This window comes from Lucilia sericata, unplaced genomic scaffold (genome assembly GCF_015586225.1).
Source record: "Lucilia sericata isolate MDLA Ls3-8-SP2 unplaced genomic scaffold, ASM1558622v1 Contig001679F_arrow, whole genome shotgun sequence".
NCBI lineage: Eukaryota > Metazoa > Arthropoda > Insecta > Diptera > Calliphoridae > Lucilia > Lucilia sericata.
Window position 1 is genome coordinate 1,086 of NW_023995589.1, and position 18,096 is coordinate 19,181.

Here is an 18,096-nt window from a genome sequence, read left to right on the forward strand (position 1 = left end):
CATTAAATTCTCAATAGCTTTTACTTAATATAGATAAATTTTATAAAGCTTGATTGCTATACAATAGACCACTTATCGATAACTTTTCAATACAAAAATTAGTTAGAGATAAGTTTTCTATAGAAAAGTTATCAAAAAGTAAAGCGATAACTTACTATAATTAAGATATCAATAGACAAGGTTCCGCAAATTATCTGAGAAAAATAGAGTCTAACTATCGATAACTTTTCTATACAGGAGTTGAAATATCGATAAGTTTTCTAAAGAGAAGTAAAACCATCGATAACTCTTCTATAGCAAAGTGAAACTGCTAATAGCTCTTCTATGGAAAAGTCGAAATATTGATAATTCCTCATTAAAAATTAAAACTACCGATAACAGTTTTATAGAAAAGTCTAACTATCGATAACTGTTCTACAGAAAAGTCAAGTTATCGATAACTTTTCAATAGAAAAGTCAAGTTATCGATAACTTTTCAACAGAAAAGTCAAGTTATCCATAACTTTTCTATAGAAAAGTCAAGATATCCATAACTTTTCTATAGAAAAGTGAAGTTATCGATAACTTTTCTATAGAAAAATCAAGTCATCGATAACTTTTTTACAGAAAAATCAAGTCATCGTTAACTTTTTATGGAAAAGTCAAGTTATCGATAAATTTTCTATAGAAAAATCAACTTTTCGATAACTTTTCTATAGAAAAGTCAAATTTTCGATAACTTTTCTATAGAAAAGTCAAGTTATCGATAACTTTTTTATAGAAATATCAAGTTATCGATAACTTTTCTATAGAAAGTTCAAGTTATCGATAACTTTTCTATAGAAAAGTCAAGTTATCGATAACTTTTCTATAGAAAAGTCAAGTTATCGATAACTCTTCTATAGAAAAGTCAAGTTATCGATAACTTTTCTATAGAAAAGTCAAGTTATCGATAACTTTTCTATAGAAAAGTCAAGTTATCGATAACTTTTCTATAGAAAAGTCAAGTTATCGATAACTTTTCTATAGAAAAGTAAAGTTATCGATAACTTTTCTATAGAAAAGTCAAGTTATCGATAACTTTTCTATAGAAAAGTCAAGTTATCGATAACTTTTCTATAGAAAAGTCAAGTTATCGATAACTTTTCTATAGAAAAGTCAAGTTATCGATAACTTTTCTATAGAAAAGTCAAGTTATCGATAACTTTTCTATAAAAAAGTCAAATTATCGATAACTTTTCTATAAAAAAGTCAAGTTTTCGATAACTTTTCTATAGAAAAGTCAAGTTATCGAGAACTTTTCTATAGAATAGTCAATTTATCGATAACTTTTCTATAGAAAAGTCAATTTATCGATAACTTTTCTATAGAAAAGTCTAGTTATCGATAACTTTTCTATAAAAAAGTCAAGTTATCGGCAACTTTTCTATAGAAAATTTATCTATATATTTTCTATGGGAAAGACAAGTTATTGTCAACTTTTCTTTAGAAAGGTCATGTTATCGATAACTTTTTCATAAAAAAACCAAAGTTATCCAGAAATGTCATGTTAATAAAAACTTGTCTATAGAAAATTTAAGATTTCCAAAGAAAAGTCAAGTTATCGATAACTTTTCTAAAGAAAAATCAAGTTATCGTTAAGTTTTCTAAAGAAAAGTCAAGTTATCGATAACTTTTCTATACAAAAGTCAAGTTATTGACAACATTTTCACAGAAATGTATACGTATTCAAGAATGGTTAACAGATCTGTATCTTAGAAAAGTTAAATTTTCAAACATTTTCTAATAAAGGAATGTTAAATGTTAAAGATATTTTAACATAACTATGAATACCCCTAATATTTATTTCATACATATATTCATATTTTAACTCTTATATGCACTTATGAAAAAAAAAATATTGCAATATTTATTTTGACATTTTTTTGTGGAAAAAGCAAATATAACATTTTTAAATTTTGTATTGAATAAAATATTTATATAAAACTATAATTTAAAGCCATCATGCATAAATTTTTTTACTGCAGAACTTACTATACAATAGTATATACAACATGTAGTACTACATACTAGTACAATAGTTTTATTTTTGAAACTTTTAAATTTTTTCTCTTCATACCAAAAAAATACAAAAATAAATATTAAAAGCATTACTTTTATAACGGAAAAGGTTTAAAGGGGGGCTGGTGGGGGCACAAACTTAGATATATTGTGAAATAATTCAAAGGGGTTAATATTGACAAGGCAGTCAGGCGTACATTCATACTTGCAAGTGCAATTTTTTGCAATTGTAACACAAGTGGGAGCAGTAGTAAAACAATTGTATTTTATGCAGGATAATAAATTCGAAATAAAACTCAAAATAACAAAAAATAGAAAGAAAAGTAAAAAATTATTTCAAACAATAATTCTACTTTATAACTGGTGCAGTTGGTGAGAAATTTTTGGAAATGCAAGTTTCTCAATTCATAGTACAGCAAGAAAGAGAAAAACAGGGGTCTTTTTTGGATTCATTATTTTTTTTTTTTTTTTTGTTTTTTGGTGACAATAAATGCAAATGCAAGGTTCAAACAATATTTAATACTTTATAATGTTTTATTATTTTTTTGGGGGGAAAAAGAATTTCAATTCAATTTTAAATACCATTTTCGAGCATTGCAGTGTTTCATTAGTGGCCTCAGTAAAAGCTCTTCGAAGTCGCAATTTTCGGCTTTCGGACAATGTACGGGGCATTAGTAGTACACCCTAAAGGAAAATGTTTATAGTTTGTAAGTAGTTTGTGATGTTATAAAAATAGCTTTTGTTACAGTTTAAAATAGAAAGAAAAGTAGAGTATTAGAATTTTATATTTTTTTATACAAACGAAAAAAATTTATATAGAAAGATGGTAGAGTTTGTAACAGGAAATAAGAAATTTTTAGCTAAAAGAATTTGTTTTTTTTTTTCAATTAAGTTTAAAAAGGGGAAGTAATTTGTTTTTCTTTTCATTTTGTTGTCTAAAACTTTTACTAATGCAGGCAGTTTATTGTTTTTCTATTACTTGGAAATATTTACAAAAGTTGTTGAAAGAATTTATTTATCAAAATTTATTTTGGACATATATTTGGAAAGTGTATGTATGTTGTACTTTGTATTGACCAAACAAACCAGATTTGTAGAATTGTTAATATGATTAAAAAGTAAGACGATTTTAAGTTTCAATATTTCTGTAGAATATTTAATTATCAATAGAAAAATCAAAGTAGCAATAATTTTCTATAGAAGGTACAGCTATCGCTAACTGTTCTGTAGAAAATTCAAGCTACCGATAGCTTTTTTTTTGAACTAGTCAAATTATCAATAACTTTCATATTAAAGAGACAAGTTATCGACAAATTTTGGAGAAGCAAGACATATTATCGATAACTTTTCTATGGAAAATAAACTTGTCTTTATCTATAGAAAAGTTATCGACTTGATTTTTCTATAGAAAAGATATTAATAACTATAATTTTCTATAGAAAAATCAAGTTATCGATAACTTTTCTATAGAAAAATAAAGTTAGCGATACCTTATCTATAGAAGAATCAAGTTATCGATAATTTATCTATAGAAAATTCAAGTTATCGATAACTTTTCCATAGAAAAGTCAAGTTATCGATAACTTTTCCATTGAAAAGTCATGTTATCAATAACTTTTATATAGAAAAACAAAGTTATCGATAACCTATCCATTTAAAAGTCATGTTATCGATAACTTTTCTATAGAAAAGTCAAGTTATCGATAACTTTTCTCTAGAAAGTTTAAGTTATCAATAACTTTTCTTTTGATAAGTCTAGTTATCGATAACTTTTCTATAGAAAAGTCAAGTTATCGATAACTTTTCCATAGAAAAGTCAAGTTATCGATAACTTTTCTATAGAAAAGTCAAGTTATCGATAACTTTTCTATAGAAAAGTCAAGTTATCGATAACTTTTCTATAGAAAAGTCAAGATATCGATAACTTTTCTATAGAAAAGTCAAGATATCGATAACTTTTCTATAGAAAAGTCAAGATATCGATAACTTTTCTATAGAAAAGTCAAGATATCGATAACTTTTCTATAGAAAAGTCAAGTTATCGATAACTCTTCTATAGAAAAGTCAAGTTATCGATAACTTTTCTATAGAAAAGTCAAGTTATCGATAACTTTTCTATAGAAAAGTCAAGTTATCGATAACTTTTCTATAGAAAAGTCAAGTTATCGATAACTTTTCTATAGAAAAGTCAAGTTATCGATAACTTTTCTATAGAAAAGTCAAGTTATCGATAACTTTTCTATAGAAAAGTCAAGTTATCGATAACTTTTCTATAGAAAAGTCAAGTTATCGATAACTTTTCTATAGAAAAGTCAAGTTATCGATAACTTTTCTATAGAAAAGTCAAGTTATCGATAACTTTTCTATAGAAAAGTCAAGTTATCGATAACTTTTCTATAGAAAAGTCAAGTTATCGATAACTTTTCTATAGAAAAGTCAAGTTATCGATAACCTTTCTATAGAAAAGTCAAGTTATCGATAACTTTTCTTTAGAAAAGTCAAATTATCGATAACTTTTCTATAGAAAAGTCAAGTTATCGATAACTTTTCTACAGAAAAGTCAAGTTATCGATAACTTTTCTATAGAAAAGTCAACATATCGATAACTTTTCTATAGAAAAGTCAACATATCGATAACTTTTCTATAGAAAAGTCAACATATCGATAACTTTTCTATAGAAAAGTCAACATATCGATAACTTTTCTATAGAAAAGTCATCATATCGATAACTTTTCTATAGAAAAGTCAACATATCGATAACTTTTCTATAGAAAAGTCAACATATCGATAACTTTTTTATAGAAAAGTCAACATATCGATAACTTTTCTATAGAAAAGTCATGTTATCGATAACTTTTCTATAGAAAAGTCAAGTTATCGATAACTTTTCTATATAAAAGTTAAGTTACCGATAATTGTTCTATAGAAAACTCAAGTTATCGATAATGTTCTATTGAAAAGTCTAGTTTTCGATATCTTTTTTATAGAAAGGTGAAGTTTTCGATAACTTTTCTAGAGAAAAGTTAAGTTATCGATAACTTTGGTATAGAAAAGTCAAATTATCAATATCTTTTCTATAGAAAAGTTTAGTTATCAATATCTTTTCTATAGAAAAGTTTAGTTATCGATAACATATAAAAGCCTAGTTATCGGAAGCTTTTTTATATAAAAGTCAAGTTGCTCCCAAGTTTTCTATTGAAAGGACTAGTTATAGATATTTTTTGTCGTACATAATTTAACATAATGATAACTTTTTTTAGAAATTATGAGTTGTCGATAACTTTTTGTAGAAAAATCATTCATTTATATGTATTGAATTTCATTTAAATAATTTTATAAATTTAAATAAAAATCAAATTGCTATATTCTTCTTTATCAGCTACAAACATAAAAACCGAATAAAATCATATTAACCGCGCAAAAAGTAATGAATTTACGAACAGCAGACATGACAAAAACTACTGCTATTCATTTAAAATATGATAGCGATTATTAGTATAATTAAGTTTAAATACAAGTAATTAATGAAATAATAATTTTGTTCTTCTATTTATTGGCATGTGTATGAATTTTTAATAATAATAAATTTGTTGGATAGTGATGAATTGAAAATGAAACGATAACATATACAGCAATATATAGAGACATTAAATATGTATCAGTTGGCAGATATGAATTATAGTATAATACGATTATTAAAAGGAAAAGGAGTGAAATAGATAACCGAGTGAAATGAAAAAAAGTTCACAATACATGATTTGAGTGAGATTTCGACCTAAAACCTATAATGAATTAACTATTCGTACTCTATCTGCTATATCTACTCTCTTAGGAATCTTGTTGTAGATAAAACATTTTTAAACTTTTTGACAAAACTAAATATATGCAAAGGACTCTCCTAATACCAGCTAACTCAATGTATAGAAGGGACATAAAATTAATGATGGTACTTTGAATGTTGGCACAACGATGATAAAAATCTCAGAATTAAGTATAAGAAGCTTTTCTAGTATTAAGTTTATTTTTAGGAACATATGGCGATGAGTACTAAAAAAAGAAGAAAATTATTAATAGTACGAAAAAAAATAAAATAAAAAATACAAACATTCGAATACAACAATAATAATACATCATAAAAATGTCTTCTAAATAAATACAATTACAAAACATATGTTTGTATGAATATGTGTGTGTGTCTGAATATATGGATAGCAGGGAAATTTAATACATGTTTATAGACTATGTAAATACATTTAAATTTGTTTGCATAAAATGTATGTAAAAGAATTAATCTAAATGTATTTTTAGAATAAACATAAAAAAAATGAAAACACAAATAGAAAGATGATTATTGGGTAAAAGTGTATAACAACAGATGTTTGAAAAACAAAACGAGTAATATTTGGAAGATTTATATTATGTTTTCGACGATAATTAACACAATTAATTTTTATACACAAAACGACTATTATTGGTTGTCTGGGCAATAAAAAGTACATAACACACACACACATAAAGTTAGGGAAATATATTAATAATATTTATTATTTTTTTTTTTTTTTGGTATAAACACAGGAATTAAAGTTAAAATATAAAATCTGCTTTTAAAATTAGTCATATTTTATCAAAAGCCCAAAAAGTAAATAAACAAAATAGGGGAACCAGGTTTTTACAGGGGGCAGGTCTAAACATTTTTTTAAAGGGAATTTTTTATATAATTTAAACATTAAGGTATAGTAAAAAAACCAAATTAAAACCCATTAAATTTGTTTAAAGAAACTACTTGGACTTACCTGCTTAAAAGGTCTCATGCCACCATTAATTCTTAAAGAATCAGCAGCTATGCCCGCTATACCATCACTTTGACTCGGTTCGGTACGCAGTTGTTTAAGGGAAACATTAGGCACGGTGTGGGAATGACCACAGGAGGTGTGAGCACCACAACATATGGCCAGAGTACTGGATTCTGGTTGGGAGCTTTGACGTATTATTCTAGAACCATTGGTTGGAGAAGACGTTACCAATACCGGCGGCACATTAAGGGGCAGGGCATTGTTTGAGCCGTATGGCACTAGGGAACTACCCAGATTTCCTTGTTGAAAGGCACTTTTAACACTATCACGTGAAGTTGAACGATCCATTTGACCAGTTGTCGATATGGGTGTAGTTGAGGCACGCCTACTGCAGTTTCTGCAGGCACGACAGCGTGTTTGGGCACTCGGAGATATGGGGCTAGTTGATAGATTCTGATATGATGTTCCCAAATTCGAGTTGTCTTCATAGCCATGATTTAAATTCGTTATTGATATGGTTGGTTGCTGTTGCAACTGATGACCCTGTGCCGCAGAGGAGGACGTTGATGTTGCCGTTAGTTGCTGCTGCTGCTGATTCTGTTTCTGTTGCTGATTATGATGTTGTGTTGATGTTTGCTTTTGATTTTGATTGTGATCCGATTGGTCATCTTGATAAACTTCTATGTCAGGCACTGTGGATGGTCGAAGACCCTGTTCAACATCATCATCAGCTACATGGGCACTACGTTCACTTTCGTCCGAACCCAAACGTGTTTGTTGTGACAACTGTGGGCTGGTTAGATATGTTGAGGTACGATCCTGTCGCATCAATGTCGGCTTTGTCGATGCTGTGGAAGTCATATTGTTCGTTGTTGGTCCATTAGCGGAATTCATTTTTATTTGTCGCAAAACAGACGATTTACATTTAGGTGTATTAGAGACCAATAGTGAATCGGTTTCTTCAGAACTGACATAACCCGAATTGGTGTTGGTGGCATCAGTCAATTTTTGCATTGACATCTGTAAGTAAAGAAAGGGTAAATATAATTTAATTAAGTTTTTGTGTTGTGTTTAACAAATGTTTAGTTATAAATGTATTTTATTATTAGTTAGAATTGCGTGTTATAAGTAATACGTTAAGTTTCCAATTAGTGTTAGTTGTAATATGTAAATTAATATTATCAAGATTTTTTATAGAAAATGGAAATATCAACTCCATTACAGGTTTTGTTACATATTTGTAACATTTTGTTATGCTTGGCGTATGTAGAAATTGTTGCTCTTAAACATTTGCGTTAAAGCCTAGAAGATTTACTGAATTTCTGGTTTCTAATGAATTTTTTCTACGAATTCTGTTCTTTATGGACGAGAAGTCAGTAGTTCGATTAAATCTGGAAACTTACTCTAACGCGCTTTCAATAGACAGACGGACAGACAGACAGACACACATACAGACAGACAGGCTGTTATACAGACAAACAGACAGACATACAGAGAGACAGACATACTGACATACAGCCAGAGAGACAGACAGACACACAGGCAGAGAGACAGACAAACAGACAGACATACAGACAGACATACAGACATACAGCCAGACAGACAGACAGTCATACAGACAGACAGACAGACAGACAGACAGACAAGTTTTAAATATAATAATAATCTATGAAAACAAGCGACCGAAGTTGAAATCTTAATAAAAACTCGTATTGAAATCAACATGAGAACATTAACTGTTCTCAGGCAATCGAAGTAGATTATAGACAAGACACTATGAGAACAGTTAACTGAAGTTAATATTAAACTGTAAGAAATTGTACAACATTCGACAATAATTACTTTCATGTTCTTATATGTATGTAAGTAATACAAAGTGTACGTCAAAATAATGTATGACAAATATGTTTGCATTACTTATACCCTGACAAATACACATATACATACATAAGCATATAGTATTTTTCATAAAATTATGCATGATTTTTTTCCTTTTCACATTTACATTCCTTGACCTATATATTTTGCAGTACTTTTTCAACACAACTCATAACGTCCTCACTTACTTTCTCTCGAGCGATAAGAATGTGCAGTTAATAAATGTCTGTATGTCAGAGAGTAGCATGCAACGACAGCAATAATATACACAACAGAATGAAAAGCATTCTTGCACATAAATATATTTTTGAAAATAAAGTGCTATATTTTAGTATCCTTAAGATTCTTATTTGCCATTAACTATGGCCACAAGTATATAAATACTTAAACTTTTACACACGCATGAACTTCCACACACACACTCGCTCCTTCTCTCTCTCACACACACACACTGTCTCGTTCATTTTAAACTTTCTTATTTATACTCCTGTTGTTTCTAAGGAAGGAAATCAATCATTTCGTAGATTGTATAGTCCAGATATAACAATAATAAATCGGTTTGAAAAGGGTTAATACCTCAGTTGAGATTTCGTCGTTCGTCCCCAGATGATATTTAGGATCCTTATTGTATCAGAATATTGTCTCCCCTGTTAGATAGTAAAGAAAGAAGTTATGATTTTTTGTAGCACTTCTTTAACTACTTCCACTCCTCATAATAACAGTGTTTACATTACAAATAGTTTTAAAGGAATAAGAAAATTGTTGCCACTCAAAAAAAGGAAAGGAATGTGTGCGATTTACAAACATTTACTTGTGCATATTCATATAGAAAATTAACTGCAATTGAAAATAGTGTCATGGATTAAACAGTGAATTGTTTTCTTTCGCATACATATTCAAATACATAAATACATCTACACAGTACAATTGTAACACAAACACTTTTACACCAATAGTCATTTGCAAGATATCCCAGCAAAAACATTTTGTTTTCGACTTTTATTTTTTACAAACGAAAAAAATATATAATAGTAGACGCAGTGGATATATCCTTATAACAAAACTATTTACTTGGCTCAATGTTAGCGGGCGATCGTGGTCAGTACTTATTTAACTACTTATTTGTAAGCAAGCGTGTTAACTATTTGCCTTTAATGGCATCACTGTGTTAAAATAATGACTTAAAATATGTATGTAAGTAAATTTTACTTTTCATTGTAAGTTTTTGTTGGGGTTTTCTTTACTTTAATTTCCCCCTAACTTTTTTTACATATTTTACTTATATTTCGAAGTTTTTTTTTTTTGCATTTCTTGAAAACTTGAGAAATTTAATGAGGAGTTTTTATTTCCATAGCACTTTTGCATGTTAAATTACAATTACTGGAGTTACTTATTAATGTACATTAATAAATAAAGTCAAGAAAATGTTACTGGCTTGTCAGTTGTCTGATTTATAGGAAAGGGGTGGACCAAAGTTTATTACATACATAAGTATGTATATATAGTTGAATTATAAAATTTACATATTATTGTAAAATTTTAGACAGTATAGTAGCGGAAATTATTTCAACAGGCTTCCAACTGGCATATGAATACAGTAGAGCAACAGATAATATATAAAATGTTGGATGAATTTAGGATATCTCAACGAAATTGGATCGAAAAAATTCCAACAAACCAGTACAAGAAGTCGAAGTTCTTTAAGTGAACACCTGCCGTGTAGGCCTTGGTGGCCTGTGGTTGAAAAGGGTGATCATCACCGCCCCTTTGTGGTTTTCTACATGGTTCTACCGGCCCATGTACAAGCATTTTGCTGAAGTACTTGATCTGCATAATTTCTGACCATTGATGCCCGTTGCGTAACTTCTTAGATAGAAAAATATCACTTTCGTTTACAACCATGCATATGGGATGACCTTTGTATCCGGCAGACCGAAACAGGAATCGATCAAATAAGCCGAGGACTTGTTCTTACTCACACAAAGGTATGAAAAGAGTAAACCCTGGATATACTTGATCAAGGAAAGAAAATTCAATAGTATCACTTACCTAAGATATCTTAGATCATCACCATTCAACCCAACACACTTCTACCACAGTCACTCCTCTGAATTATAGACTTTACTACTCATCTTTTAACCAACATTCTCTTCCCGCCAGTTTATGTTTAAACCACAGTTACCACGTGGACGCCGAAGGAATCTCTCTAATAACCGAGACAAATCAAAGCCCGAAACTCTGCCCTGCGATCTACCGGTTTACGTGGTTCTAGATTATATGGTTCTCTGATTCCAACCCATGTCAAATCATTCTAAGGAAAGACCAAGGATACGTTTGATCATCACAAGTTTATAGCACCTCTTTTATCCGGTATTGCAATATGTAACACCAAGGTAAGGGTCTTTCATTAAGGTAACATACCCGCTGGGGGACAGACCAATAACAGGGACAAGACAAAGTCCGAAACTATGCCCTGTGGGCTACCGATTCCCGTGGTACCAGATCATGTGGTTCTCTGGTTCAACACCATGTCAAATCATTCCAATGAAAGACCGAAGATACATTTGATCATCACCAGTTTATAGTCCCGGCCGACTAGAGGTACTGGTAGCATCTCTTCTCAACAAGATGAGGGCCATTAATCCGTTAACATGCCCCCAGGGGGAACAGACCAGTACAGTAAGTGAAAAGATCTGGTCAACAAAATTATAGTTAACGCTACAATATCTACTAAGAAATCTGAGTAGCGTTGTGATGATCATGATATTAGTTGTGATGATCATGATAATAGCAAGATCAGCTAGGTTTAGTCAAGAAGTGGAATCTTCCAGTAATATCAAAAGTGATGGGAGATTCGTAAAGAAGAGTTTCATAAAATCTCATCCAAAAGAAGCAAAATCACATGGGCAGAAGATAAGATTATATGGAAAATAAATGCCGATGAAACTATAGAAGCTATCAGAAAGATAATGTTTAAACCTAGCATGATTGAGGATTAGTTGGGAATTCTGTAGCATATAAGGCTTTCTGGCACAAGTGCAGATGGCGAAATTAGTTTAAGTGTATAGAGTAGGTCAATGAGTTTCAGTCCGTATTAACCAACTCTTTTGACAAGTTCCAGATTGACCGGGTACTTAAAGGCTCGATCAACCTTATGTTCTGCAAGAGGTGAAAGAGTTGCAAGAAGTAAGATATAACAATCAGAAAATGGTATTTCGTGGAGGTTCTTAATCCACTTAAATGGGAATAACTGTTTTCATAAGAGCATAATTGGAGAGCCATCGTCTCGAAATGGAGTCCAAATATGATACACTGGCTTTTGTAACGGTGAGCTCATGACACTTAGGTGTAATTGGGGTCATGACGACTACGTACACCAAAGCTTTTTCAATATTGTTGGACATTCCTTCAATCGAGGGGAATGTAAAATACGAGGCCGAGCGGTTCCTATTCTTATACGAATTGAAATGGAGCGTCAACAGGAGATAAGATATTTTCCGACAACTAGAAGACAACTAGGGCGATATCAGCATACAAAATAGTATTAGATTGTAAGGTAGAGACAACCTTCAATAAAAAGGGTGACCTCAACGAGAAGTCCCTTCAGAATGAATAAGTCCCAGGTTAGTATGAAGGTATGTATTCTTTGTGGAACCATTCGTTAACGGGCACAATGTAAAGCTTGACAAACGGCAATAATACCGTTTTTGCTAGAAACTTTTCTTTAAACTTTTCAAGCCTTCGTCAATCTTAGATCCAAGTATCTTGAGATGTTATATCAGATAAACAATTCTCAGATTGTAAAATTGTAAACAACTACGTCTAGCAAATAGAGTTTCTGAACATTCCACCAACATTTTACATGAAAAAGTAGACCGATATGGAACCTAGATGTATTTTTTCGAATCTGTATATACTTCTTTCCATGAAAAAGCAGCCCGATATGGAACCTAGATGTATTTTTTCGAATCTGTACAAACTTCTTTCAACATAACCTAAACTTAACCTATGAACAATTTCCAATAAATTCTCCATTTATTTAACTATAAGCACTTTTCAACTATAACCCACAATTTTCCAAATCCTTTGTAATATTATAACCTTATTATTGCTGTTGCCACGCTCAATTAAATACCAAAAATATCAGTGACATTTAAAGTGTTGTACATTTTTATAAAGAAATAATTTCTGTTTTCTTTCTTCCACTTCTTTTTTTTTTGCCCACTAATTGTCCAATAAAATTCAATAATACACAATGAAGGAAAAAATATAAAAAAAAATATTCTTTCAAGTGGGACATTTCAAATGTTTATGCCACAACCATACAGTCTCTCTCTCGCGTACACACACACACACACATACACTAAACGTTAAGCGTATATATTCAAACATTGACAATGTTTGTTGGCATTTCCGTATTATGTATTTAATGTTATTTCCTCTCATTTAGTGGAGCTTATTACAGCAATACTTTATTAGCTTATTTCTAGTTATTTTATACATTCTTTTGTTATTTTTGTTCTTATCACTCTAACCCTCTTCCCCTATTTGTTTCTTGGTATTCCTCTGTCTAGTGAAAAATGCAATTTTAGCATAAAATTGCATAAAAATGTTTTCAGTGTATATATGAGAGTTTTTTTCTTGGCTTAGAAAGAGACATTTAGCTTTAACATCCTTTTGGGGGGGGTCAATGGGGGGACTATCTTTCTTTATGTCGTTTTGGTATTTTAATGTAAATTCTTTTAAAGTGAAAATGTATGTCCAACACACGACCACAACTGTTTTGCAATATGGTTGTTAGTGTACAATTATGGCTAAAAGTGTGTTTGTGAGTGTGTGTGTAGGGAGGAGAAAATGTGTCGCACTGCGGTTGTGAAAACATTTTTGAAATTTTTTAACTAAAAAATTAAATGAAATTCTTTTTTCTTGTATAAAGTAAGGAGGGCGGTCAATAGGGAGTACTACAATGAATGTTTAGCTTTTTTTTCTTTAATTTTAAATATATTTTAGACACTGTTTACATTGAGGTTAAGTATGTTTGTACTAACTTTAGTACTTAAGCACATTTGGGAAATTAAATCATTAACAAAATTGCTTCCAGACTATTTGTTATTAATATTTCTAAGCTCTCTCTCTCTGCCACAACAATATAACAATTATTTAAGTGCGTTTTAAGATGAAAGCAACAAGATAAATATAAGAAACAACAAGAAATTATACAATAAAAGCCAGAAAAAAAAATTCCATTGTTTCGAAAAAAAACTATTTTCCTAAAGGTTTGAACATTGTATTCATCAAATAGTAAACAAAAGCTGTCATTATGATTAATATGGGTTGTTCTATTACTCATACAATAGGAGGCGTGCTACAACTCCTACTAAAGGCATTACCTAGTATATATACATATAGATACATACATAAATACATACATATGTATGTATTTATTTTCATCTATATGGTAGTCTATTGTTTACATCTAAGTAAAGCTAATAAAAATGTTGTGTTTGTTTTATAGAAATAAAAAAAAATAAAGGGAATATTATGATAAGTAGATGATAGACAAAATAAGATTAATATGACAATACATTATAATAAATAATATAGTTTGAAGTGTCTCTTTCTCTCTAAGAAGTCAACATCTTCTGCCCATAGAGTCGACATTTAATCGAATTTCTCAAAAAAAAAAAAACACGTACCTAAGAGTTCTATAATCGACATAGCAGAATCATATATGTCCTTCACTGTAGTGTGCTAACAATTAAAAAATTATAGTTATTATTACCGTTTACCTAATCATAACACAAGCTTCCAGAAGTACGAGCAATAACGGAATGTGTAAATTGGATTAGAATAAATATGGCGCCCACAGGGCTTAATATATTTACCGACAGCCAGAAGTGGACACACAGGATTACGTGCACATCTATACAAAATTGGACGTACGGATTCAGACGAATGTAGAGCATGTGGAGAGGACAGTGAAACTCTGGAGCACTTTCTTTGCCACTGTCAGGCATTCGTCGAAGTTAGATCCAAGTATCTTGGAAGTGATGTTATTCCGGAAATAACATTCTTAACCAACACTGATTGGAAGATTCTTAGGAATTACGTTCAGGAAACTGAGTTTCTGAACATGGAAAAATAATACATTCAGTGAAAAAAATTTTTTTTCATGAATTGGAGCGCACAACAGGCCCGATGGTATTTCTTCGGCCTAGGTGTATTTCTTCGGATTTGATGTAGTATATATCCTCCTATCAACCTAACCTAACCTAACAGTTAGAAAAGGAAAAAGTACCATAAAATCCCCTTTCAAGTAGCAATTGAAGAACGAAAAAGTACCAAAAAGTTTACTCTTATCAATTTTTACTCCATCATGATCCTACATGTATGATTGTAGGTTTAATAATTTAGAAAATCCAAAAAAGTACCTTTTGAATGACGAAAAAGTTCGAGAAACTCCCCTTTAATAAATTTTAATTCAATCAGTATGCTTCGTGTTTAATTTTATATTATTAAATTCAATATTATAAAAGATTCAAAAAGTACCAGTTGAGGTAGAAAAGTACCAAAAATATCGCACTTATAGCTTTTCATTCCATCAGGATATATATATGATTATTGTATTACTGATAGCAAAGCAGCTATTAAATCCCTAGAGAATGTGTACACGACGTCGAAAGCTGTCCAAGAATACCGGACATCTCTATACATGGGTTCCGGGACATGGGGATATATAAGGTAACAACAGTGCTGCCGTTCTAGCTAAAGACGGAAGTACTCTACAAGTAAATGAGTTTGGCTGCAACATCGGCATACTTTACGTGAAAGAAAAATAGCTTATTGCAGACAACCTGCAATTAATCGCTAACAGAAGATGGGGAAATAAACCTACCTGCTTAGAAACCAGGAAAATCTGGCCTAGAATGTATATGATACCGACAAACTTTGCTATAAACCTGTCAAGATCTAACACTGGCCACTGGGTATACATGCGCCGAGGCTACAACTTCCTTCATACAATGATTTCTGTACCAGCTGCAATGATGAGTAGGAAAATGAAGGTACAGGACATTTTCTCTGCCATATCCCCGCTTTTGCGCTACTTAAGATAAGAAATGTTTAGTCAACGAACTATTGTAGATAAAACCTGCTTATCAAATGAAAATCTGATAAAGATCCACAACTTCATTTGAAGAACCAAAAGGCTGAAATAATAAGTCCACTTCCTTAGGACAATTGGTAAAGTGCTAATAACATGGTAACACAACGGGACTTATCTGAACTTATCTGAAGCTCTGCCTTAGGCGGCCACAAATTAACCTATATAGGATTATATTTTTCTTAGTTCAATATTATAGATTCAAAATGTACCTTTTGAAGAACAAACATGTACCAAAAAGTCCCCTTTTATAGGTACTCATTTAATCCGGTTTATACAAGCTTATTTTTTGTTTCTAAGTTCAATATTAAAGAAAATTGAAAAAGTATCTTTTGAAAACGAAAAAGTACCAAAATATCTCTTTCGGAAAAAGTTTGTTCTAAGATATTTCATAAACAATTACTATTTTAACATCACCCATCGACATCGATTGTCGATCGTGTTTACCGCATCTAGAAGTATAAAAATATTTGTTTTCGAAACAGTTTTGTCCAAGGACGATCCGTTAACTGGGCAGTCATTGGCAATTTCTTATAAATTCACTTGAGCCTAGCTTGTAGTTGATTAAAATGAATTAAGTTAAGGCAAAGGAAGCACATCATCATGTGATCTCTTTATGTTGTTAATCTGACTACCTCTAACAAATGTCTCAGAATTTGGTTATACAGATGAATCTAAAATCAACAAAGTGGGATATGGTCGGCTACTTCGTTCCTAGTTTTAGAATGATTAAGATTTCTGTCATGGTATATTGGATGAGATGATAAAGGATATACAGGGGAAATGCCTGTATTTGTGCTGACAGCAAGCCCGCATTAAGATGTCTTTTTGGAGTTCACACGACATCCAGAATGCTTGATGAATAATGTCTATAGGATTCGACTTCATTGTTTAATGGGTACGAATGCTAGAAGACTGATGACTTTTGTAGAAATTGTAGCACCTGGGAGAAAAACGAGACAGTAAAACATTTTCTTTGACTGTGTTCTGATTTTTCTAACATTAAATTGATCCTTATGGGATACCAGGGGCCAAGATACCTTGATGAATCTTGCCATCTTGGTGTGATTGCAATACCGGTGAAAAGAGGTGCTATCGGTAGCTCTAGTCTGCCGGGACTATAAACTGTTGACGATCAAATATATTCTTGGCCTTTCCTTGGAATGATTCGACCTGTGATCGGACCAGGGAGGTTATACCACGGAAACCGTCAGCCTACAGGGCAGAGTTTCTAACTTTGTATTTTCCGGTTATTGGAAAGGTCCCTTCAGAGTGTGTGTTATGACTGTGGTTTAAACCCAAACTCGCAGGAAAAGTTTCGTTAAAAGACAGTAAAGTCTTTAATTCGGTATAAGTTCGGTGCTGTTGCCGAGGCAACAGATACCCCGCAGAGGAGTGACTATTGGAAATGAGTTGGTGTCAAGTGTATATGAAAGGGGATGGATGTAGTGGTATGACGTCCTCACCAATCCGTATACCTAGAGGATGTATACTTTCTTGTCACGGTATGCTCAGGGTCTACTCTGTTCCACTGTGCGTGATTTACCACTGTGCGTTCTCTATGAGTAAGAACAAGTTTTCGGCTTTTTTAATGGATTCGTATTTCGGTCTACCGATTAGATCTCTAGATTCTGTTGCCAAAAACCATCCTTTTTGCACTTTTATAAACGGAAGTAACGTTTTATGCAATGAGGCAGCAGTGGTCAGAGATTAGATAGCTCGTGTAGTTGAGCGAAGTGCCATTAAAGTGTAAGAAGCTCAAAAAGGTGGTAGTAAGTTCACACTGTGGTCGTAAAAGTACCACCTTGAAATAAGACCAATACGGCATTTCTACATCTTTCCCCCAATGGGATTTCTCTGGGCTGTAGGTTGGTTTGTCATAGTTACCGCCATAGAAACTCAATTGTCCAAATTATGGGATGATGTATAATCCTTTACCGATATGAAAACGACACCAATTACCTATCTAATTCTAAATTTCTACCATTGAACTCTCCACATATTTTTGGCAACAGAACTGTTCATTGTCAGAGGACAATCAAGCCAATTTTGGGTGCCCTGTTCTGAAGAGAATGCGTTTAGTGTCAATTTCTAGTAGTAGGACGTATCAATGTCTGGAGTATAAGGAGGTTGACGCAAAAATTTCCAACCACTTCTTTCTAAATAGCCTTAAACAGTTATTGCAACATTTGGCTAAGCTTTGTTATAGTATTTGTATGGGT

At 31.5% G+C, this 18,096-nt stretch overlaps 1 protein-coding gene across 1 annotated transcript in view; it reads right to left on the reverse strand.

Moving 5' to 3' along the window:
• Positions 1-1,999: 1,999 nt before the first annotated feature.
• Positions 2,000-18,096, reverse strand: part of LOC119612392 (small conductance calcium-activated potassium channel protein-like) — a 71,448-nt gene continuing 55,351 nt past the window's right edge. The window contains exons 2-3 of the mRNA XM_037968198.1: positions 6,835-7,854; positions 2,000-2,724 (exon numbers count right to left, since the gene is read on the reverse strand). Of these exons, the coding sequence (XP_037824126.1) occupies positions 2,578-2,724; positions 6,835-7,854 (1,167 nt within the window). The 3' untranslated portion in view covers positions 2,000-2,577. The remainder of the gene's footprint in view (positions 2,725-6,834; positions 7,855-18,096) is intronic.